At 43.7% G+C, this 24162-nt stretch overlaps 1 protein-coding gene across 3 annotated transcripts in view; it reads right to left on the bottom strand.

Moving 5' to 3' along the window:
- Nucleotides 1-24162, bottom strand: part of RPS6KA5 (ribosomal protein S6 kinase A5) — a 180108-nt gene that overhangs the window by 54374 nt on the left and 101572 nt on the right. For all 3 annotated transcript variants that reach the window (XM_054026212.1, XM_054026210.1, XM_054026211.1), the window contains one exon: nucleotides 19168-19318. In XM_054026212.1, the coding sequence (XP_053882187.1) occupies nucleotides 19168-19318 (151 nt within the window). The remainder of the gene's footprint in view (nucleotides 1-19167; nucleotides 19319-24162) is intronic.

A 24162-nucleotide genomic window follows, 5' to 3' on the forward strand; every position in this document is an offset into this window, starting at 1 on the left:
GCTAACAGAAAGAAAATTATTAAGAAATTTCTCATTCTATTGCACAGCTTTTCTCCTCATCCATTACTTATAGGAAGTAGTGAGCAGTAAATTCCAGAAGTGTGGGGGGTGGGGCTCAGGAGGGCAGATATATTATAATAATTAAACAACAGGCAAGAATGGACATGCCTCCAGATAAAGCAAGAACTTTATAAACTAAAGAGTTATGTGGGAACCAACTCAGTAGCACCTTCCTATTAAAAGACATCTCTGAAGAGATATCAAAATTTACTCTGCAAATCTTCAGCCTTCCTCTAGGGGCTTCTGTGAATAGTTTTCCAAATGCCTAATATGCCAATTAGTGCATGAATTTTATGTCTTGCCTGCAGCAACCTTGACGATGTAAGGCCTTGGCATTTTGGACAGAATGAAATGGACAGGATACAATTAGCATATGTACGCCATGTGCTTGAGATATATCTTTAGAGCTGTAGGAATACCCATTTATGCCACAACCTTCCAGGAGTTAGAACAAAATGATGGGAGAACTATTTCCCCAGAATTGTGAAAAGATGAACTTACTTTGAACAGAAAGATATCTGAAGCTATAATAACCTTTTTTCCTAATGACAAAAGCGGTGTGGTTCTTGTACATATATGGGGACTAATTTCAAAACTTGCTTTTCAGAGGTAATGGCAACAAGAAAGACCAGCCTCAGGCTTCTTTAATTTGTCATTGTGATTAAACTGGGCACCAGATACTCAAAAAGAGAATCTGATGTGCCTGTCTACAAAATGCCACTATGGCTGGTAACCACACGTTTAAGATGCTTGATTGTCAGACTCCAGCCAAACCTCCTGGAGAAACACTAGCGTAACTGACATCACCAGAACTTTGTATTTATTATAATAGTTGTATTACAACAACATCTAGAAATCAGGGCCACGTTGTGCTGAGCACTGCCCAAAAGAGCCTGCCATTTCACCTCGCACCAGAAACGTAAATTTGACCAGATTAATGATGAAATATCCTGGTTGAGTTCTGTGTGGATACCAAACTATCAGAAGGTAATAGACAATTCATGGTGAATGACACTTGTCTTCCAACACTCATTCTGTTAACCGCAGGTGTGACCAGTATGATTGGAGTCACTGCTACAAAATGTCTTGTGTTTTCTGCATGAAAAACATGAAGTCTTTGTCTATCTGGAAAAGTCTGAAGTGCTTTCTGGGTCAGTGGAGCACTAGGAAGACCACCACAACGCTCCCTTTCCCTCTTTTCTGTGTCCTTTATGTGAATGGTCTTCAAAGATAAGATTCTTTTTGGACCAGGACATTTTTCCATTGGCACAGACATCTGGTTATTCCCTGGTTTTGGAAGGTATATAAACATTTAATCATAAGCCAATCTCTAATGAGGTGGGATGCTTTCTCTGCAAGTACCATAATTGCCCACTATGTGGTATCTTGCAACTTCAACTGATTCAGCTATCGGTCACTAGATACTGGATTTAATGGACCACTGGTTCTATCCTATATTGCCATGTTTGTTTGTTTTTTTAGATACACCCTGAATTTAAAGGATGTGTATTATGAGATTTTAGAAATTTGTCTTCCAAGTATGCTTGCTTCCATAGTGAGTATGCAAGGGTCTACAATGAAATTTGGGTTGACTCTCAGCATGTTGTTTGTACTTACCTGCCCACAAAGGATAATTTGGATCTGAAAAGGATACCTAATTTTGCACTGCATCAAGTGCATGGTTCTATGTCCCCAGAAGGAATTTCAGCAGGCGCATTTTGAGAAACCCACTCAGGGGATGAAGTTGATGTATGACACTAGCAATCCTAGCCTTTGGATGAACCCTCAGGAAATGACTGCTGCAATAAAGTTTTGGTTCTTTGCAAATCTTTATCATTTTGTTAAAATTACAGCAAGAACCAGCTCTGTTTTGACCTCTGGAGGTACGTCTACACTGCAATTAAAAACCCATGGCTGGTCCAAGATAGCTGACTCGGGCTTGCATGTTGTTTAGGTATGAGTATAGAGTGTAACGTGAGACCTGTGCCTTGCTGTGACTACCACCAGACACTCAAGACTCTGCGTAGAGGGAGGATCAGAAGAAAGAGTCTTGCACAGGAATTGTGAGGTTTCAGACACAAAGGTTCTTTTTATCTGGCATGCTGAGGATTTTTTTGGTTTGGAGGAAAATTAATCTGGCTTCCCTTTGAAGCTTCTGCTCCAGATTTCTCCCCTTTACCAGGGAACAGTCCCTTCTTGGATACCCTTGGTGTTGATAGCAATCAATGAATGGCTATGCTAGCTTTGACCGTGAAGGTTGAGGACTCTCTATAATCTCAGCTACTAATATCTCTAATGTTCCCCCAAAAAGCTCCTTACCTCTAAGTCCAGATTCATGCTCCATTTTGGTCAATGTCATGGTCATAGGAATTTAAAAATCATAAATTTCATGATTTCAGGTATTTAAATCTGAAATTTCAGTGTTGTAAGAGTGGGGGGGGGGGTGAGGTTGCAAGGTTATTGTAGGGGGCATTGTGTACTGCTACCCTTACTTCTTCACTGCTGCTGGTATGGTACGGTATTGCCACCCTTACTTCTGCACTGCTCCTGGCTGGGAGTTGCCTTCTGAGCTGGGCGTTCGGCCAACAGCTGCCGTTCTCCAGCCACCCAGCTCTGAAGGCAGCGCAGAAGGGTGGCAATACTGCAACCCCCACTGCAACTCCCTTTTGGGTCAGGATTCCCAATCTGAGAAATGCTGGTCTCCCTCTGAAATCTGTATAGTGTAGGGTAAAGGCACACAAAAGACCAGATTTCACAGGAGGGGGGAGGCCAGGTTTCACAGTCCATGATGCATTTTTCATGGCCGTGAATTTGGTAGGGCCCTAACTATGAATCATAGAAGATTAGGGTTGGAAGAGACCTCAGGAGGTCATCTAGTCCAACCTCCTGCTCAAAGCAGGACCAACCAAATCATCCCAGCCAGGGCTTTGTCAAGCCAGGCCTTAAAAACCTCTAAGGATAGAGATTCTACCACTTCCCTAGATAGCCCATTCCAGTGCTTCACCACCCTCCTAGTGAAATAGTTTTTCCTAATGTCCAACCTAGACCTCCTCCCAACTTGAGACCATTGCTTCTTGTTCTGTCATCTGCCACCACTGAAAACAGCCTAGTTCCATCCCCTTTGGAACACCCCCCCCCTTCAAGTATCTGAAGGTTGCTATTAAATCTCCCCTCACTCTTCTCTTCAGCAGACTGAATAATCCCAGTTCCCTCAGCCTCTCCTCATAAGTCATGTGCTCCAGCCCCCTAATAATTTTCGTTGCCCTCCACTGGACTCTCTCAAATTCGTTCACATCCTTTCTGTACTGGGGGGACCAAAACTGGGCGCAATACTCCAGATGTGGCCTAATAAAGAGAAATAATCACTTCCCTCGATCTGCTGGCAATGCTCCTACTAATGCAGTCCAATATGCCATTCCTCTTTCTGGCAACCAGGGCACACTGTTGACTCATATCCAGCGTCTCGTCCACTGTAATCCCCAGGTCCTTTTCTGCAGAACCGCCGCTTAGCCAGTTGGTCCCCAGCCTGTAGCAGTGCATGGGATTCTTCCATCCTAAGTGCAGGACTCTGCACTTGTCCTTGTTGAACCTCATCAGATTTCTTTCGGCCCAATCTCCAATTTGTCTAGATCATTATGGACTCTATCCCTACCCTCCACATCTCTACCTCTCCCCACAGCTTAGTGCCATCCACGAACTTGGTGAGGATGCAATCCATCCCATCATCCGGATCATTAATGAAGATGTTGAACAAAACCGGCCCCAAGACCAACTCCTGGGGCACTTCGCTTGATACCAGCTGTCAATTATGAGAGCCCCTGTGTGGGAGAAAAGCTACAGCAAACACTCCCTTGGGGGGAGAAGGCACAGGACAAGAAGTTTAACCCCTGATTTTCACCACACTTGTTCCTTAACAATAGTAATCGCTACTTTTTGAAGGACATGCTTGCTTTTGCCTTTTTAGGATTCAGAGTCTCTGGGACTTGCAAGACTCAACCCGCCCCCCATCCCCATATGTATCATGAGAATTCCCTGATTCATAGTGGAAGGAATGGGAGCTGTGTAGAAGCCATGTTTCTTTTCCCAGGAAGCTAGAGACCCACTTCAATATCTTGTGGCGGTGGTGAGGAGGCAGCAGGGGGAGGACTATGGATCCTTTCAGGGGGTTTTCCCTGCCAGTCCAGATCTGTTGCAGGACTTATCCCCCAGAGCTGGCTGGATAGTTTCCTTCTCATCCTTAGACTCTCTCCACAAAAGCTCAGGAATTCCAATTGAGCTCTTCTGCATTAGAGTCCTGGTTCCTTGGGGCAGGGTGGGGACCAGACATACTGGTCTTTTTGTGAGCCCCAGCTCATAAGGCATAATTCACTCTCTGTAGAGCCTGTAAATACTACCTCACTTAGGGAACACTGCTTATACTTAAGCTAGGTGTTTGCAGGAGAGCTCTACTATGCCTGAGTGGGGGCAGAGGAGTCCAGCAGGGAGCTGCTGCAGCTGCAGATCTAGATGGTTGAAACCACCATGTTGCTATTTACCCAGTCCAGATGATGATAAGAATGATTATAAATTGCAACTGCATGAAAATGAATAAACCAAAAGGTTTGAAAACAAAAATGATTGTGAAAAGCCGAACCGCCAACTTGTTCTACTGCTGGATGCAGAAAATCTGGTGGCCTGATGGGCTGAAGGATGGAGTTTAGTCAAAGGCTCCAGCAACAACCGTGGACCACCTCCAAATTCCAGAGATGGGGGGCATTAGCCCATTAGTAATGAATGAGGAGAGAAGCTGTGAAACAGAAAAAAAAGAAATCAACTTTGTGCACCCACACTATATTCTCAACAGGATTTGTTCACAATAAATAATAATAAAGATAATAAAATACACAGATAAGGAATGCTATAGAATGAAACCACACATAATTTACTATGTTCCTATAATGTGCAAAGCAGCGATAGTAGGACAATGACTTTCAAAGTTTCAGTTTGGACAGGTTGGGGAGGATAAGAGATCAGGCAACAGAAATGTATAGTAACTAACTCTGGAAATGACCAGCATATAAATCAGGGGTCGGCAACCTTTCAGAAGTGGTGTGCCGAGTCTTCATTTATTCACTCTAATTTAAGGTTTCGCGTGCCAGTAATACATTAAAGTTTTTAGAAGGTCTCTTTCTATAAGTCTATAATATATAACTAAACCGTTGTTGTATGTAAAGTAAATAAGGTTTTTAAAATGTTTAAGAAGTTTTATTTAAAATTAAATTAAAATGCAGAGCCCCCCCCAGACCAGTGGCCAGGACCCAGGGAGTATGAGTGCCACTGAAAATCAGCTCGCGTGCTGCCTTTGGCACGCATGCCATAGGTTGCCTACCCCTGATATAAAGACTTTAATGGTGAGAATAGTCAAAAAAGAGCAGATTTGAGGTATATGAAAAAGACAATCGATACACTTTCACAAGATACTAGATATGTAGGGTGCAGATGCAGGAGAAAAGGAAATAATAGTCAAAGATTACACCAGGGTAACTTGTGCCTTCTGAAAAGGTGGTTCTGTGGATGATTACCCACCAGAATCTATAATGAGACTCACCATAATCATTTCAGTGAATAGCCAATAGATAGCAACAATTTTAGTTCATTCATAACATTCTGCTTTGAATTAATGATTAAAGATTACTGGATGTATAATTTGTGTTTTATACATGATCTGTTTCCCCCCTTCTCTCCTGGTCAAAATAATTCTGACAAAACTTCTTCACCACTGCTCTTCTTCACCACCCTTGTTGAGCTCCATGTCTTATGGAGAGTTATGGCACTGTGATCTCCCTGAGGGACTCAATAATACAAGATTTGCTTTCATTTGAGCAGCATCACAAATACCGAGACCCTTACAAGTGACTTAGCAAACCTCACCCTAGATCAGTGGTTTTCAAACCCTGGGTCGCGGAATATAAGGCACTGGATTGCGGTGGCTCTGGTCAGCACCGCCAAACGGGCCATTAAAGTCCCGTCGGTGGTGCTGCCCGTCTAAACCGGCTTGTGCGCCTCCACCTAGGAGCCAGACCTGCTGCTGGCTGCTTCCGGGGCACAGCACAGTCCATGGTGCTAGGACAGGCAACAAGCCAGCCTTAGCACCCCAGCTGCACCGCTAACCGAGAACCGCCCAAGGTAAGCCCATACCCCAACCCCGCGCCCCATCCCCTGCACCAGCCCTAAGCCCTATCCCAAACTCTGAGCCCAAACCCAGAGCCCCTCCTGCACCCCAAACCCCTCATCCCCGGCCCCACCCCAGAGCCTGCACCCCCAGCCCAGACCCCTGACCCCCTCCCACACCCCAACCCCCTGCCCCAGACCAGAGACCCCTCCCACACCCTGAACGCCTCATCCCCAGCTCCCTTGAGTCGTAGGCATCAACTATTTTCTTCAACTGGGTCGCCAGAAAAAAAGTTTGAAAACCATTGCCCTACATAATAAGTCCGAGTAAAAGGTTTGGAAGATGATCTCCCTTACAGACCTCTGAGATCAGACAGACTGGTTAAAGGGGAAAGAGTTAAGGTCAGAGTGTCTCTCTTATATAGAAAGTTCTGCTTAGCATTAACAGAAGTTGCTACTACTCCTCCATAATAAAAATAAGCAATTGTGATTTCTTACATATTTGAAACTAGAGAACCGACATGAAATTCCACTTCTTTTCTCCCAACTTTTGTCTGTCTTGACTATTTAGACTGTAAGGTCCTTAGAGCAGGCACTATTTTGGAATAGTATCTTGCATAATGAGGCCCAGTCTTGGTTGGAGCTACTAGGCGATACCGTAATGCAAATTAAATAACACATTAAATTAATAAACAAACAAACAGTGGCAACAAAACAAGCTGTTTTGCAGGGGATAGGAGTTCTGTAGGTCCCGAGGCAGGAAATTTTATGTGAGGTTCTTGAGTAACAGTCCATTCAACTGAAGCGTAGCATTAACAGACATTATAAGGAGCAGTGCTCAGACCTCAGCTGAAAGTATGTATCTGCATACTACAAGCCTTTGGCGTAAGGAAGAAGAAGCAGAAGGAATACCCTGGAACACCCCACTCCAAATTAAGGAAAGAAATAATGAGAATTTTAAAAGAAAATTTTCTGACAATATTTGGCACTTCTGTGTAAGTAGTGCTGTGCTAATACAGTACTTGAGTCTTAATGTACCTCTTTGAAACAGGACTAAACAAAGTACATTAACTATTAATGTGCATAAGCAGGGCCCATGGACAGTTAGTCTGTGGCAGGCTAGAGTCACAAATTCACTTAAGAACATAAGGATAGTCCATACTGGGGCAGACCAATGTTCCATCTAGCCCAGTATTCTGTCTTCTGACAGTGACAGGTGACAGGTGCTTCAGAGGGAATGAACAGAACAGGATAATCATCAAGTGATCCTTCCCTGTAATCCAGTCTCAGCTTCCAGCAGTCGGGATTTAGGGACACCTAGAGCATGAGGTTGCATCCCAGACCATCTTGGTTATAGCTATTGATAGACCTATCCTCCATAATCCTCCAGTTGCATCTACCAGTCTAATACCAGGTTTTCCTTGGAAGGGAGATCATCTTGTTATGCTCTCTGTTGTGTACACTGATTTCAACCACTTCTGCAGTGAATGAAGGTGAAATCTGGCATGCTGTGACATGTACATACACACTGATATGTGCCTAAGCAGCTTTGGATAATTTTTAATTGGTTGTAATATTGGTTGCTCATGAAGCTGCCGTATGGTGTCTGTCATTGGAATCTGTTGCAGTATGTATGCCTTCGACAATTTGGTATCTAACACTGCTCCTATGAAATTCTATGCTTTATGCTGGGGTCAGTGTGGATTTGTCTTTGCTGACCTTCAGGTCCAGAGAGATGAAGAGGTTTAAGGTCTTGACTAGACACTGACTTGCTATGGAGGAGAGGAGCTTCGTATCAGCCATTTGTCTACCTACAGGTAAACCTGGACTCCTTGTCTTCTTAGGTGTGCTGCCACCACAGTGAGGAACTTGGTAATACCCTTGAGATAGTAGAAAGACCAAAAGGTTGGACTACTGTACAGATAGTGGGATGCCTCCAGGGTGGATAAAAAAAATATGTTTTTGGAAGAAAAAAAAAGATTTTTTTAAAATTTAAATCTTATTTTTTATTTTGTTATTTAAGCTACAATATATTTTTTCTTTTTAAAAATAAACCTGTTTAAAATTAAATCTGAATGTACTACAAAATATGTTAAGGCTAAAAGTTAAAATTTCTTAAAACATTTAAATAAAAAAATAAATATGCTGAACCCACAGCCCTCTATTAAAATTTTTGAATTAAAGACTGCTTTTCTATATAAAGAAAGGTGTTTTCCCCCTGATTCTTACTTTTGAGGTCAAGCTTTATAAATATGGCACAACAGGTCAGCCTAAGTAACTTTCTCATTTTCAAGAGACTTAGGTGAAACTAGGAACTTACCGCCCCAGTCACTTTCATCCCTAGGCATATTTGAAGATATTTTCAGGGTGATCTGAAATAATCAGTTTAATTTATTGACTACAGTTAATCCCCCTGTTTAATAAATCATTTAGTTGCAAATGTAAAACAAGTTTTGGATACATAAACATCTCTTATCAAATATTTAAGGTTGTTTTGTTTAATGAAAAATTTTTTATCCTGTTTTGTGTGTTTAATTAAATTCCACTTAACATCCTAATGCAGTTTGACACAAACCATAAGCAAAAAGTCAATTCAATAAACAATATATCATTCACAATTTTCTAACATATTAAAATGTACAATTAATAAGAATCTGAAAATGTTAAGCTATACAATTCCTTAAATAACTGTATATCATTATACTGTACTTTCCTAGGCAGAAAAAAGATGCATCAAACCTATTGTAAAGGTTCTATTTAGTTGTAAATCAATGCATTTTAATGGTCATATCAACTAATGAGAATGCACCTTTCTTTAGGAAATAAAAAGTATAGATGAAAATTTTGATAAAAATACGTTATTTAAATCAAGGCTTTCTACTTAGTGATTTAAGTAGCTAATTTAAATCACCTTGATTTAAATCAATCCATCCTGGATGTCCCTACTGATAATTGTAGAAATTTTCTGTGCACTAGGAATATTGAGCTGTGGAAGTAGGCATTATGCAGTCAAAGAGACATGAACAAGTCCATGGGATCCAGTGAGGGGATGATAGAGACTAGGTGACCATCCTGAACTTGAAATGGCAAATGAAGGTATTGAGATGTTGAAGGTCTAGAATGGGTTTCCACCCACATCTCTTCATTGTGATCAAGTAATAGTGGGAATAGAAGCCTTCCCTCTGAATGCTTGAGGAGTGACACTGGCAGACCAGGTACCAGCTCATGCCAAGGCCCCTAGAGCTCAACTGTACATTGACACTATATAGCTGCAAAAAACAACAAGGAGTCCAGTGGCACCTTAAAGACTAACAGATTTATTTGGGCTTAAGCTTTCATAGGTAAAAAACCTCACTTCTTCAGATGTTACCCCCTGATGCGATATAGCTGGAAACCAGTCTGACTCACCCTGTGTGTTGGTATTGTTAAAATAGGTATTAGATTTATAAAAATGTATTTAGTGTCTAGACTTTATTAAATGCTTGTGAGTTGCTGCATGCACTAATCCAACTTATAATATTTATAGCCCATGTTATAAAAGTAGTATTCAAACATTTGCTCTGAAACTCTAAACCTCCCCAGTAAAGAAAGATGCATTACCAAGTGTGAAATACTAGTTCACCTCTTGTGGACGGGTTCAGTCACAAACTCCCTCAAGACTGTCACTAGATGTGCTGGAATACCACTGAGAGCCAACCCCCCTGCCAGAGAAGGCTTCCTTCCACTCCCATCTTGCTGAGTTAGACACTCCAGTCAGCTACAGCACAGACCAAGAGGTTGGGCCATGCCCCACTGCCCCACTGCAGTGCACAGAAACTAAGATTCACTTAGCCCAGGGGTTTCTCAGTTAACAGGGACTTTCCCAGCACCCAGTATTCAGTCTTTCTCAGAGCCTAAACCCCAAATGAATCCATTTTACTCTGCATAAAGCTTATACAGGATAAACTCATAAATTGTCCGCCCTCTATAACACTGATAGAGAGATATGCATAACTGTTTGCTCCCCCAGGTATTAATTACTTACTCTGGGTTAATTAATAAGCAAAAGTGATTTTATTAAATATATAATATTAGTATTTAAGTGGTTCCAAGTAATAACAGACAGAAGAAGGTAAGTTACCAAGCAAAATAAAACAAAACATGCAAGTCTAAGCCTAATACAATATGAAACTGAATATAGGTAAATCTCACCCTCAGAGATGTCCCAATAAGCTTCTTTCACAGACTAGACTCCTTCCTAGTCTGGGCCCAATCCTTTTCAGATCAACATTGTGGCTTATGGCCTGGGTCCAGCAATCACTCACACCCCCATAGTTACTGACCTTTGTTCTAGTTTCTTTCAGGCATCTCTTTGGGGTGGGGAGGCCATCCCTTGAGCCAGCTGAAGACAAAATGGAGAGGCTTCCAGGGCCTTTTATATTCTCTCTCGTGGGCGGAAACCCCTTTGTTCTTCTGTGCAAAGTCACAGCAACAAGATGGAGTTTGTAGCCACCTGGGCAAGTCACATGTCCATGAATGATTCAGCTTTTTGCAGGCCGACGTCATTGTTTACATGTTAGTTTGAACGTTCCCAGGAAAGCTCAGATGTGGATTGGCGTCTCCCAAAGATCATTGTCAGTTAAGTGTTTCTTGATTGGGCACTTACTGAGAATAGTCCTTTCTCAAGAAGCTGATCAAATGTTTCACTGATGTTACTTAGAATCAAATACATTGAGATACAAGTACATAGCCAATATTCATAACTTCAAATACAAAAATGATATACACATACAGATAGCATAATCATAACCAGCAAATTACAGCCTTTCCATAGACACCTTACTTGACCTCCTTTGTACAAGATTTGGTGCAACTATAGGACCTTAGTTGCCACAACGATCTATAAGGTCACAGTTCATGTCAATAACGTCACAGTGTCATCTCCTGCCCAACAAAAGAAGGACCATAGACATCATTGTGGAACATCAGTGAACAAAATATTTTGTTGATTGCTTTCCCCACACCCATGAAGAATAGAAGTTCACAAGCACTCGTCCCATCAGCTTGAACTCTAAGGGAATAAAAATCCTTGTCAAGAAGAAATTGTTATGTCAATGCTGCTTGAACTCTGAAGGGCAAAGATTTCTAAGCATAAGCAAGAGTTCCCCAGTGCTTGGCCTGGGTTAGCCCTAACGGACATATAGAGCTTGATTATTATTGAAGTTTCTATTACTTTTTGGAACTTAAGACTGTAACTCATTTGTGTCTGTAAATGTTTACCTTTAATCTTGTAAATAATTTATTTTTTGTAATTAATAAATCTGTAGTTAATTTACTATAGGATTGGCTACAAGCATTGTCTTTGGTAAAAGATCTAAGGTGTAATTGATCGGGGGTAAGTGACTGGTCTTCTGGCAGTAGGAGTAATCTGAATATTGTTGTGATCTTTAGTGTAAGGAACTATCTATTACAAAGGCAAGCTTGCCTGTGTGGTAAGACAGACTGGAGTACCCAAAGGGACTGTCTGTGACTCCATATTAAGACTGTTATAGTGCTTGAGGAGTTCACACTTGATACCTGGTTGGTGAAATCTAAGTTTAGAATTCATAACCTGGTTGGGGTCTGTGCCCTGCTTCTTTGCAGTCTGCCCTGAGGTTGGGTAGTCATGCTCGTGAGCCACTCCAGACAGCTTAATAAACCTCCTCTACTGCTCTCAAATGCAATAGGAAGTTGACTTCTTCTTGTATATGTGACTCATGAGATGGGTCCCTGAAGAGGGACTGGGAGGGAGTAGAGGAGGTTGGAACAGTTTGAAATTAGATGGGATACTCCTTGTTTATGATCACAAGTAGCCACCAATCCACAGTAATCCCAGACCAAGCTTCTTTGAAATAACAGAAAAATAGGGGATGGATTCAAAGATGATCCAGCTGAGCTTTCGATTGTCCCATCAAAACTGTTTGTGGGGCACCAGCCCCTCCTGCAAGGTTATCAAGGAGGTAGTTGAAAAGTGCCATTGATGGAAATGTTGGAGCTTCCTCGGTGGCTCTGAGGGATGTTGTTGGAACTGCTGCTGGGGCCTGTAGCTGAAGGAAGATTGAGGCTACTGTGGGGCTCCTTACGCTTAGGAGCTGGAACGTACAGCCCCAGTGAATGGAGGTTGCTCTCCAATCTGTTAGTAGGGCGCAGCGCTTCATCCATGCTGCTGTTGAAGAGGTCATTTCCTAGAAATGGCAAGTCCTCTCTGGTCACTTGGACCTCGCAAGGGATGCTGCAGCCAGGGGGACCACTTCATTGTCAGAACCATTCTAGTGGCAGCGTCTGACACATCCAGTGCTGTCTAGAGCACTGTTCTGCAGGTGAATTGTCCTTTTGTTATGTTGGATCTTAGTTCCTCTTAATATCCACTGGGGAGCCTGCCTGTGGCAAAAAAAAAGTCATACTTTGCTGGGAGCACCTGATAGCTAGTAACTCTGAGTTGAAGATTCTCAGAGCAGTACACTTTCTGTCCCACAAGGTCCAGCTTCTTTCGATCCCTTTCTCGGGGTGGGGGAGACCCTAGTTTGTCATTATGGCCTCTCATGCAGATTGCAGGAATCCAGGATGGGGTGCTGGAAAGACGTACTCTAACTCTCTTCACCAGAACCTTTTGTGTTCTATCTGACCACTTGGAGGCAGTGGGCACCAATGCAAGTGTGTACAATATAACTTAAGCTCATTCATCAGTAGGGCCATTCTACCAATTTGGAGGGCAGAAGAACGTTTATTAGTTTGTGCTGCTTCTCTTACATGATCTCTAGCGAAATATTCAGAGTATCCACTAGCCTCCTCAGCAAATCCTGTGAAACATACAACTTGTTCAGAGAGAGTGTATGGATGGTGGATCAGTTGCTTTGTCTGGGGAGGAGGAGGGATAGCCAGTGGCTGCTGGCGTTCATCCCCACTGAGGGCTTATTCCTCTTCTACTAGGGGTTGTTGAGAAGTTGGTGCCAACTGTAGCAGCTGTTTGAGCAAGGCTGACTTTGGTTTAGAGATAGCTGAGGCAGCCATTTTCCTGACGCAGGGGTTTATGCCCAAGTGGCTCAATCGGTCCTGGGTTGGTGGGGTACTGAGGAAGAAATGGGCACATGGATGGACACCAGCTTAGTGGTTCTCTAGAGGAGCCTGGTGACATGTGATTGCCTCTTATGGATTACTCCCTGGACTGACTGTCCATGTCCCACTGGGCCATCTTTGGAGGCGTGGGTTGTATTCTGGTAAGGATGGTCTGCTGCAATCACTTGAGAAAGATGAAAAGGCAAAGTCTTCTTCAATGGATGAGGAATAGCCTTCCAAGAGAGTCCTGTCTGGTTAGGTCTATGGCTGGTTTTGACAGACTGTGAGATGGACCTGGCCTCTCTGAGTCTGTCTCAGATCAGGGACTCTGCTACTAGTCTCACCACTAAGTTTGCCGGTGCCCAGAATTACATCAGTACTAATGAGTCCACGTGTGCTGGTAAAGAACTCTCTGTTAATGATTTCTTCAGTGTTGTGATGCTTGGTATCAGGCCTGCCGACAGAAATTCCAGGCCCCAGGGCCAGGGCTGTCCCTGGTGGGGTGGGGGCTGGGGCAGAAGTGACGATTCTGTCACTTCCGGGACCGCCCGCGCTGGTCAATCGTGCTGGCCCGCGGGGCTCAGAGCAGGCACATGTGCGTGCACGTAGGAGCCCTGCATCCCGCCCGAGCAATTTAAAAGGGTCCAGGGCTTGCGGTAGCAGCCAGGAGCCCCCGGGTTCTTTTAAATCACCTGGGCCCCTTGGCAATTGCCCCTTTTGCCCCGCTGCCCATGTCGATGGGCCTAATTGGTATCCACAAGTTTGGCATCAGTTTCCTTGATAACAGGTTGTCTAGTACTGGTGTGCAGAGCCAGTGCAGGGTCAGCTGCTTGAACGGTACTGGGGAAAGTGCAATGGTTATTCTGGGAAGAGACCATTGGGGCTGTTTTTGCCTTCGCACTTAGGCAAGGTTCAGTCTTAAGACTCTGATAAGTTGAAACCTGAGGAGAGGGCTTCTTCCTCTTATATGAGGAGGGAGATCAGCGCCTTCCCTGGTCTCTAGCATGGTGCGACTTGTTGCCCATACTGTGTCAAAGCTGAAGCTGCTGAAAAGCAAGATTTGTAAGTGTCCTTCAAGCTCAGTGTGACATTGAGGCTCACAGGGGCACTGGAGGAGTAAGACTGGCCAGGAGGATGTGGTCTGTCAGCGGGTTTGCCTGGGTCCAACAATGCTCTCAGAGGCACTGGACAAGTGAGACTGGCCAGGAGGTTGTGGTCTCACAGCAGGCTTGCCTAGGTATGACAACGTTTGCATCATGGTCTCAAGGAGATGTATCTTCATCTGCCATATCTAGCTTTCAGGGTGCAATTTGAGGAAGTCTTGTATACCAAACAGCATTCAGGGAGCTGCCCCTCAACTAAGTATGGAAGGAAGTTTGCATGAGCATAGCTGATGCACATTGCTGTGTCACAGCAGGGGCAGATCTTGATTTCTGGATGTCAGTCTTTGGTCATTTTGGCCTCAGGTATGGGGTGGGGATGGGAGTTTAACCCTGTACTGGGGGGGCGGGGTGGAGAAGGGAGGGGACAGAAACCCTATCAATGTTTCAAAGTTAACTTCTATCTAAATTTCACTTAAAAAAAAAAAAGAATGGATGCGCTGACAACTGCTGAATAGGAAGTAGAACAACAATAACTAATACATTTCTTGCAGGTTGAAGAGACATGGGCACCATAAGGTTCAGTCTCACAGCCATGGGTGGCAAGAAGGGATTCAGGTTGTTGAGGCCAGTCCATCCCCTTATGCTCTCCTGGTGGTCTCACATCTCTCAGGACACAGGCACAGCCCTAAAGGACACTCCTATTCAAAAAGAATGGGATCTTGTGTGCATGAAACATATGCATACCAAGAATGGAATCTGTATACAATCGCTTAAAGAAGAAGAAAAGGTTTGCTCAAACTTATGCTTCAATTTCCTTAAAAGAACATACCTACTGTTTAGGCACAAACTGTTTCCTATAACATGAGTGAAAACAAGCCACAAAATTCTAAATAGTGTTTCATTTTTTAAAATCTCTCTCTCCATTTCTAATAAAAAAAATTAGACAGTCACAATTTCATAAGTCGGATCAGAAACAAAACAACCAATGTTTTGTCTTTTCTTGCCTATAGAAACACTTAACAACTAACCTTTACACAGAGTTCTGTGACAGATTCATACCTGAGTATTCTTGTATGCAAATATCACTGGTCTACAATTTTTGAGAAGTCGTCTGTTTCAGAGATAAAATGTGGTATTTATTATGTATTTTGATGTGCTGAATTCAAATATGACAATTAAAACAACTGATTGGATACTGTTTCTAAGATATTTAAGTTTTTACATTTTATGTCTATGTATATAGTGTAGATAGAGTTTTAATCATAAATTGTAAACCTAGGTCTTTTCATGTGTTTATGGTTGCTTTACATGATAATATTTCACCTGTCCTGTTTATGTAACACTTTAAAAATCAGCAAAAGGGTTATATAAATAAAATTTATTATGAAACAAAAGGCAAAAAACTATTATGTACACAGTTTAGTCCTATTCAGTGTCTACTCGGTTCTTCTTGGCTTGTCTCTTGTATTCATTAAATGGAGCATCTCTTATCACTGTCCAGCAATAGTCTGCAAGCATTGATGGGCTCCATTTCCCTGATAGCGTTTCTCCATTGTTGCAATGTCCTGGTGAAATCGCTTGCCGTGCTCGTCGCTCACTGCTCCGCAGTTCGGTGGAAAAAAATCTAGATGAGAGTTAAAAAAAATGTATCTTTAGTGACATGTTGCAACCAAGACTTTTGTATGCCTTGAGGAGGTTTTCCACCAACAACCTGTAGTTGTCTGCCTTGTTGTTTCCAAGAAAATTTATTGTCACTAACTGGAAGGCTTTCCATGCTGTCTTTTCCTTGCCACGCAGCGCATGGTCAAATGCATCATCTCAAAGAAGTTCATGAATCTGAGGACCAACAAAGACACCTTCCTTTATCTTAGCTTCACTTAACCTTGAAAATTTTCCACGGAGGTACTTGAAAGCTGCTTGTGTTTTCTCAAGTGGTGGATGCTGAACACTTTTCCTCCCAGGCTCCAATGACTGTCAGAGTGGCCAATCTTTCTTGATGTAGTGGGAATCTCTTGCACGACTATCCCATTCGCAGAGAAAACAGCAGTACTTTGTGTATCCAGTCTGCAGACCAAGCAAGAGAGCAATAACCTTCAAATCGCCACAAAGATGCCACTGATGTTGGTCATAGTTCATGCACCTCAAAAGTTGTTTCATGTTCTCATAGGTTTCCTTCATATGGACTGCATGACCAACTGGAACTGATGGCAAAACATTGCCATTATGTAGTAAAACAGCTTTAAGACTCGTCTTCGATGAATCAATGAATAGTCTCCACTCATCTGGATCGTGAACGATGTTGAGGGCTGCCATCACACCATCGATGTTGTTGCAGGCTACAAGATCACCTTCCATGAAGAAGAATGGGACAAGATCCTTTTGACAGTCACGGAGCATGGAAACCCTAACATCACCTGCCAGGAGATTCCACTGCTGTAGTCTGGAGCCCAACAGCTCTGCCTTACTCTTGGGTAGTTCCAAATCCCTGACAAGGTCATTCAGTTCACCTTGTGTTATGAGGTGTGGTTCAGAGGAGGAGGATGGGAGAAAATGTGGATCCTGTGACATTGATGGTTCAGGACCAGAAGTTTCATCCTCTTCCTCATCTGACTCAAGTGAGAAGGATTCTGGTGCATCAGGAATCGGCAGTCCTTCTCCGTGGGGTACTGGGTGTATAGCTGATGGAATGTTTGGATAATACACAGTCCACTTTTTCTTCTTTGACAAACCTTTCCCAACTGGAGGCACCATGCAGAAGTAACAATTGCTGGTATGATCTGTTGGCTCTCTCCAAATCATTGGCACTGCAAAAGGCATAGATTTCCTTTTCCTGTTCAACCACTGGCAAAGATTTGTTGCACAAGTGTTGCAGCATATGTGTGGGGCCCACCTCTTGTCCTGATCTCCAATTTTGCAGCCAATATAAAGGTGATAGGCTTTCTTAACCATAGTGGTTATACTGCGCTTTTGTGATGCAAAAGTCACTTCACCACAAACATAGCAGAAGTTATCTGCACTGTTCACACAAGTAGGAGGCATCTCTGCTCACTTTGGCTAAACAGAAATGTGTCCCTTTGCAAAATCAAACACTGACAAATAAGAGAGCACGACACTGTATGATTTCTAGAACTGATATAGAGCAATTTGTTCAGCAGAGTTATGTAAGCTTTGTTATGATTGCATCATCCATGACTTCTAGGAATAACATGATGCAATTCGTATCATGTATGACGCAATACCAGCTTCAGATTGTATCATTCATTGTTTTGCCTAAAAAGCAAGTACTGTCCAAACCCAGTCATAGATTTATTCATAGATCCAGTCAAAGATGTATTTTAGTCATTTCTGGTTTAAATTGAGATCCCTTCCCTTTAGAACTCCCTTATCCTCCGCCATTCCCAAGTCAAGGGTCGTATATACTGACCCAATAGCATATCTTGAAAACTAGAGCCAATCAACAATTTTAAGCATCATTTTCGTTCTCAGTGACCCAGAATTAGTAAAGTTTGACTACATTTATTTCAGAAGCATTTTGGCTATAGAGCAGTGTATATTGTCAGAACTAGAGGCCACGATTGCAGTTATTAACAGAAAATTGCTCTGTTAATTCCTGCTCCATTCAATACTTGTGAAATGGAATGTGCAACACTCACAGCAGAAAAATGTATCTTCAAACACGAACGTCAAAGAATGAAAAACAGACGCTGATTTCATAAAATTATTTCTCAGTGCTTATTTATCTGTACAGTATTTAAACATCAGAGGGGTAACCATGTTAGTCTGGATCTGTAAAAAGCGACAAAGAATCCCGTGGCACCTTATAGACTAACACACGTATTGGAGCATAAGCTTTCATGGGTGAATACCCACTTCGTCAGACGTCTGACGAAGTGGGTATTCACCCACGAAAGCTTATGCTCCAATACATCTGTTAGTCTATAAGGTGCCACAGGACTCTTTGTCAGTATTTAAACAGGAAATTCAAAGGAATAAGAAGGAACTGGATGTTTTAAGTGACTGTAATATTGGGTATTTGAAAGTCAAGACAGAGCTTTCAAGGAAAATTTAAATAGTATTTTCCCAAACTAACTTGTGCCATTAGTCCCTGATTTTCCTCAGCACTAAAATTTACCCCTATTTAAAAAGAATAGTTAATTTTAAAGGAATAACTGACTATTCAAATTTGGTTTAAAATTGAGATTTTCTAAAAATAAAATTCTTTATTATGCTTAAGACTAAAAGGAATGTTTCCAAGTTTTTGTTTTTTTAATGCCAATGGAAACAATTGTATAGCTGTTTTTACACAGGAACGTTCTCTTTCAGTATTTGGAACCCAAACACAAATGCACTGAAATCTGAAATTGACTATATATACAATGTATTAATCCAGTTTCCGTTTCGATTATCCAAGCTAAGGAAGATGTAAAAAACAGACAGCATAAATAGTGAAAAGTAAAATGATTTTAAACAGTCTGTCATTTTTAATAATTTAAGATATTAGGAGCAAAGAAATTTGATTATTTTACAACACTGCAAGCTGTGTCCCTTTGTTTTATTTAACAATACCAATTACAAAATTGAAGTAAATGTAAAGGTACTGATTTAATAAGACACTTCAGCATGTGCAATGCAACTACTCATACAGTTAAAGTTATGTACTTACTAAGCTATATTGCTCAATCAGGGCTCATGATAGAAAAATGGGAACTGGTTTGAGTCAGATTTCCAAAGGAGGTGAAGGGAGAGAAGAATAATTTATGAAGAGTTTTATTTCTTTCACCTGGAAGAAGGGATGTTGTCTGATTTCATCAGCGCCACCTGAACCACAGCCCAGCCTTTTCTTGGGATCTTTCATCAAAAGACGCTGAATTACATCTTTAGCTAAAGCACTCATTTCTTGGGGATACGGAGGTTCACTTTTTAATATTCTCCTGTAGAAAAAATGTTAATTACTTAAAAACATTTCATTATGGTATTAAAACAAAAGACAACTGCCATGTATATATTGGATAGTTCTATAATAAGAAATGTACAGTTTCTTGCCACTCTTGTCACATACAGTATTCTTGTATGTGAGCTTATTGCATTTGTTCTCTGTGCAATATAATAACCTGGACAATATGACCTTCTGAGTAATTAGCTTGGGAAGAAATATGAAAGCCAATGAATGCAATAAAACTCCTCAGCTGGACTACCTGAACAAATTACTGGTGAAGACATCTTTCAAGTCAAAAACTCATATGGCCAAAGTAATAACAATGATTAAAGTTGTTTTTAAAACAAAAGAGGATGTCTGGGGAATGACAATTATAAGCTCAAATTGGAGATAAAGTTTTCCATGAAAGGACTACTGCACACAAAAAACAGTTACCTATCTTTTGTAACTTGTTCTTCGAGACGTGTTGCTCGTGTCCATTCCATTCTAAGTGCGTGTGTGCCCATGTGCACAGTTGTCAGTATTTTTTGCCTTAGTGGTATCTGTCGGGCCGGCTGTGGTGCCCTCTGGAGTGCCATGCTCATGCACTGGTATATGAGGCGCTGCCAGCCCTAGACCGTCTCAGTTCCTTCTTGCCGGCAACTCCAACAGAGGTGTAGGAGAGAAGGTAATGGAATGGACATGGGCAAAATATCTCGAAGAGCAACAGTTACAGAAGATAGGTAACCATTTTTTCTTCTTCGAGTGCTTGCTCATGTCAATTCCATTCTAGGTGACTCACAAGCAGTAACCCTGAAGGTGGGCTCACAGTTCACGGGCGTGCAGCTTGCAACACTGCTCTACCGAAGCCAGCATTGTCCCGGGTTTACTGGGTGATTGCACAGTGGGACGTAAATGTGTGGATGGCTAACCAGGAAGCGGCCCTGTAAATATCTTGAATCGGCACCTAGGGCAGGAAGGTTGCCGATGAGGCTTGCGCCTTGGTTAAATGGGCAGTTACAATTGCCGGCGGTAGCACTTTCACCCGTTTGTAGCAAAAGCAGATGCAGGCAGTCCATCTGGGGAGTTCCCCACCTCCAGAAGATCATGCTGACCACCTCCGGATGGACTGACCACTCGTTGCAAGACGAAGTCTTGCTGAGGTGATCTGCCAACACATTCTTGGCCCTGGGAAGGTGCGAAGTCACAAGATGAATGGCATGCTACACACAAGTTCCTCCCCCCACCAGGGAGCGCCTTGGCAAAGGGCTGATGACAAGGCTCCGCCTTGTTTCTTGATGTAAAACATCACATTTGTGTTGTCCATCAGTATCTTTACCACCCTGCTCCTCAGATGAGCAGGGAAGCCTGGCAGGCCAAGCGAACCGCTCTGAGCTCTCGGCCATTTACATGGAGGGAGAGATCATCTTGCTACTAACAACCTTGCATGCTGAGATTGCTCAGATGGGCTCCGCATCCCAGCTCTGAGGCATTGGAGACCAGGATCACCAATGAGGAGGGGTACGCTTTTGGAGGAGGGCAGTGCCTTCATAGTGGAGAAGAGAGTCTTGGGAAGGATCTGGAGGGCGGCCACCAGGTGGATGGTGAGGAGGAAAGGAAAGGAATTCGACAATGTAGCCCTGGTGGGCAAGGAAGGCAAGATGACCCCTGAAGATGATTTGTGGCATGGCTGGAAGCCCCAAGGAGGGTTCATGGATCACGAGGGAAGAGTCAAAAGGGTTGTTTAGACAGTCAGTGAAAGGTGGAGGAGGCGGCAGAAGAATGGCAAGGCCATTGGGAGTCAGGGCAGCAAAGAGGTGGATCAAGTGGCCGCTGGGGATATGGCTGGTAAGTGGTCCATGGGCAAGGGTGGAAGGATGGGTGTTGTTGCCGGTGTGTGTGGGGTAGAATATAAATGCCCAGGAAATGAAGGGTTACTCGGGAGTCCTTAAGAGAGTGAAGGGAATCATCCATTTTGTTACCTCACAGGGGAGGTCCTCAAGGGTTGTCTGGACCTCTTTGGGGAAGCCACTAGACTGGACCCAAGAGTTGGGGCATAGTACTACGCTGGATGCCAAGGAGCAAGATGCAGTGCCCCGGTATCAACCAGGGCTTGGAGGGCCATTTTGGCTACCAGTTTGCCCTCATCTAACAGGTGTTGGAACTCTTGCTGCCTGTCTGGTGGAAGAGAGTCCTGAAAGTCTGCCGGTTTGGAATAGGACAGGAAATCGTATTTAGCAAGAATACCCTGGTAGCTGGCATTGTGGAACTGTAACTCTGCTGAGAATAAACTTTGCAGCCCGGCAAATCCATTTTTTTGGCAGCACGATCAGGGGGCTAGATTTGAAGTGTTGCTGACGGGCGCATTTGGTGGCGGCATGGACAACCAGAGAGTTGGGTAGTGGGTGAGCAAAAAGGAAGTCAGTGCCCTAAGAGGGGACAAAGTAGCCGTGTTCTGCCCACTTTGGTGAAGGGGCACAGGATGCTGGTGTGTGCCAAACCATTTGGGAAGGTTGTAAGATGGAGTCATGTATTGGTAAGGCCGTATGAGAGGGTCTGGGAGGTTGAAAGATGTCCAGGAATCTGTCCTGGCAGGGAGTCTTGAACATTCTCCAGTGGGAGACTGACAGCCGCAGCCAGGTGATGGAGCAGGGACTGGTGCTGTGCGTGGTCCTCTGATGGTGAGAGTGAAGGTGGAATAAGGGCATCGTCCAGTGACAACGAAGTGTCTGTAGGGGACCAGTGGTTCTGATGGTGCGGCTGGGGCCAACAGTATGGAAGCATCCAGGGGTTCCTCCTGGAAGGTGGCAGTAGGGAAGGAGATGAGCGATGTGGGTAATGCATACCGTGATGGTGGTAGGGGTCCCACGAGGGCCAGTGAGGCCAGGATTAGGGATCGCCATGCATCGACAGACCCCATAGGTAACGGAACCATGGGTCAGATGCAGGACCGTAGTCCAGAAGGTAAGACCAGTATCAAGGGTCCAGACTGTAGGAGCGGGCCAGGGAAAGGACCACGTCCAGGTCGAAAGACCAGTCGGACTCCGAAGGGTCCGAGAGAAGGAGCCGTCAGCACTGGTGGGACCAATGGTGCCAGACATGGGGCAGGAGAATTGTGAATGAGCAGAAGTGGCTCGTCCACCACCAGAGCTGGTGGAGAATGGTGGAGGACAAGAGGTTCATTGGCCGGAAAAGGGAGTCTGGGGCTGGGCAGAGGTCCAGAGCATGGCAGAATGTCCACAAACTGCAAAATGAGTTCTGCTGACTGTGTCAAGGGCGATAAATGGCCCGGAATGCACGGGACTCAGTGCAATTAGCATGAGGGTCCCGGTGGAGTTGGCGGTGCTGGGAGTGAAGTAGGAGTTTCTGGGGCCAGAATGGAAGATGGAGCTGACAGTGAGCAATAGCGTTTGGAACAGTGCTCCGGGCGCACTCTCTTTGGAGCTGGAGCTTCCCTCATGATGTGCAACTTCTCACCCGACCCATCACAGCTTGGGGAGGTAACGCTGCATTTTGAGACAGTCCCCATCGGAGAGTTGCCCTTGTGCCCATGCTTCTTGTGCATGCAGCGGGGCTTCAGTGGATGTGGTGGTGCTGCCGATGATGCATGTGAGGGATCCAGTGAGGTGTTCACCGCTGGTGATGGATCCCGCTCCAATGGTTGTGTCGGAGCCGGATCAGGTTGTGCACATGGGTGCATTGCCTCCTCCATTAGAAAATTATGTAGGCGAAGTTCTCAAACTGCTCAGGTCCGTAGTGGAAACAAGCGGCAGATGGAGCAGTGGAAAACTATGTGGGCATCACCCAGGCAGTAAAAGCAATGAGTGTATTCGTTGCTCACCGAAAAGGAATGAGGGCACGAGGAACAGTTCTTGAAGCCGGCTTGACGGGGCATAGTCCCGGTGCCAGGGAGGAGGAGGAGAAGTCCCCGATAGAGGAATAAAGTCCAAGGGAGAACCTAACTAACAACTATGAACAAACGGACAACTATCTAACTAGAGAAAAACTATGTACAGTAAAAGGCAAACGCAGTACTCTTAATTGACTAAGAGCACTAAGGAACAGGGGTTCCGACTCTAGCCATGCAATGGTAAGAGAGAACTGGAGCAGTGTCAACCTAAGCAGCCTCTTAAAACCTCAGACGTGCGACATGGCCAACGCATGATGCATGTGCGGGTCAAGGGATACTATTATGAAGTTTCAGCTCCGGCACATGGCGTGCGTGCGCTCCCGTGTTTGGAATCCACATAGGGATCATCACTCAAAAAAGAATTATGCTTCTGCCAACTCACGTCTATGCCAGTGATAACTATTTAATCTATTCACTGTTGGCAGTTGACTGAAAGTTACCTGTAGTTCAACTTTTAGTCAGTATAGATAGAGAGAAGAAGAACTGGCTCAGTAGCAGTTGTTGGAGGTCTGTATAGCCTGTGTGGGTTGGTTAAGAGGTCTGTGAAATTTATTATTTCTGAAGTTGATCTTGGGGCAACTGGAAAATAAGAACCTGAAAAAAATTAGCCCGTGGACTTGCCAAAGGACAGTCAGTCCTTAAAGTACTTAGTTAAGATGGTCCTGAGTTTTTGGGTCTGTCTGAAAGAAGCAAAGTCTTTGGACCAATGTTTTTCAAAGTCTAGCCCAGGCTATTCCCAAAACCATTATTCTTTTCATGACAGGAGAAGTTCATAAGATGCAGCTTAGATTCTAAGTCACCTGTTATAAAAAAAATATATATATATGGAGATATACCTATCTCATAGAACTGGAAGGGACCCTGAAAGGTCATCAAGTCCAGACCCCTGCCTTCACTAGCAGGACCAAGTACTGATTTTGCCCCTCAAGGATTGAGCTCACAACCCTGGG

Source organism: Malaclemys terrapin, chromosome 4 (genome assembly GCF_027887155.1).
Source record: "Malaclemys terrapin pileata isolate rMalTer1 chromosome 4, rMalTer1.hap1, whole genome shotgun sequence".
Taxonomy (NCBI): Eukaryota; Metazoa; Chordata; order Testudines; family Emydidae; genus Malaclemys; species Malaclemys terrapin.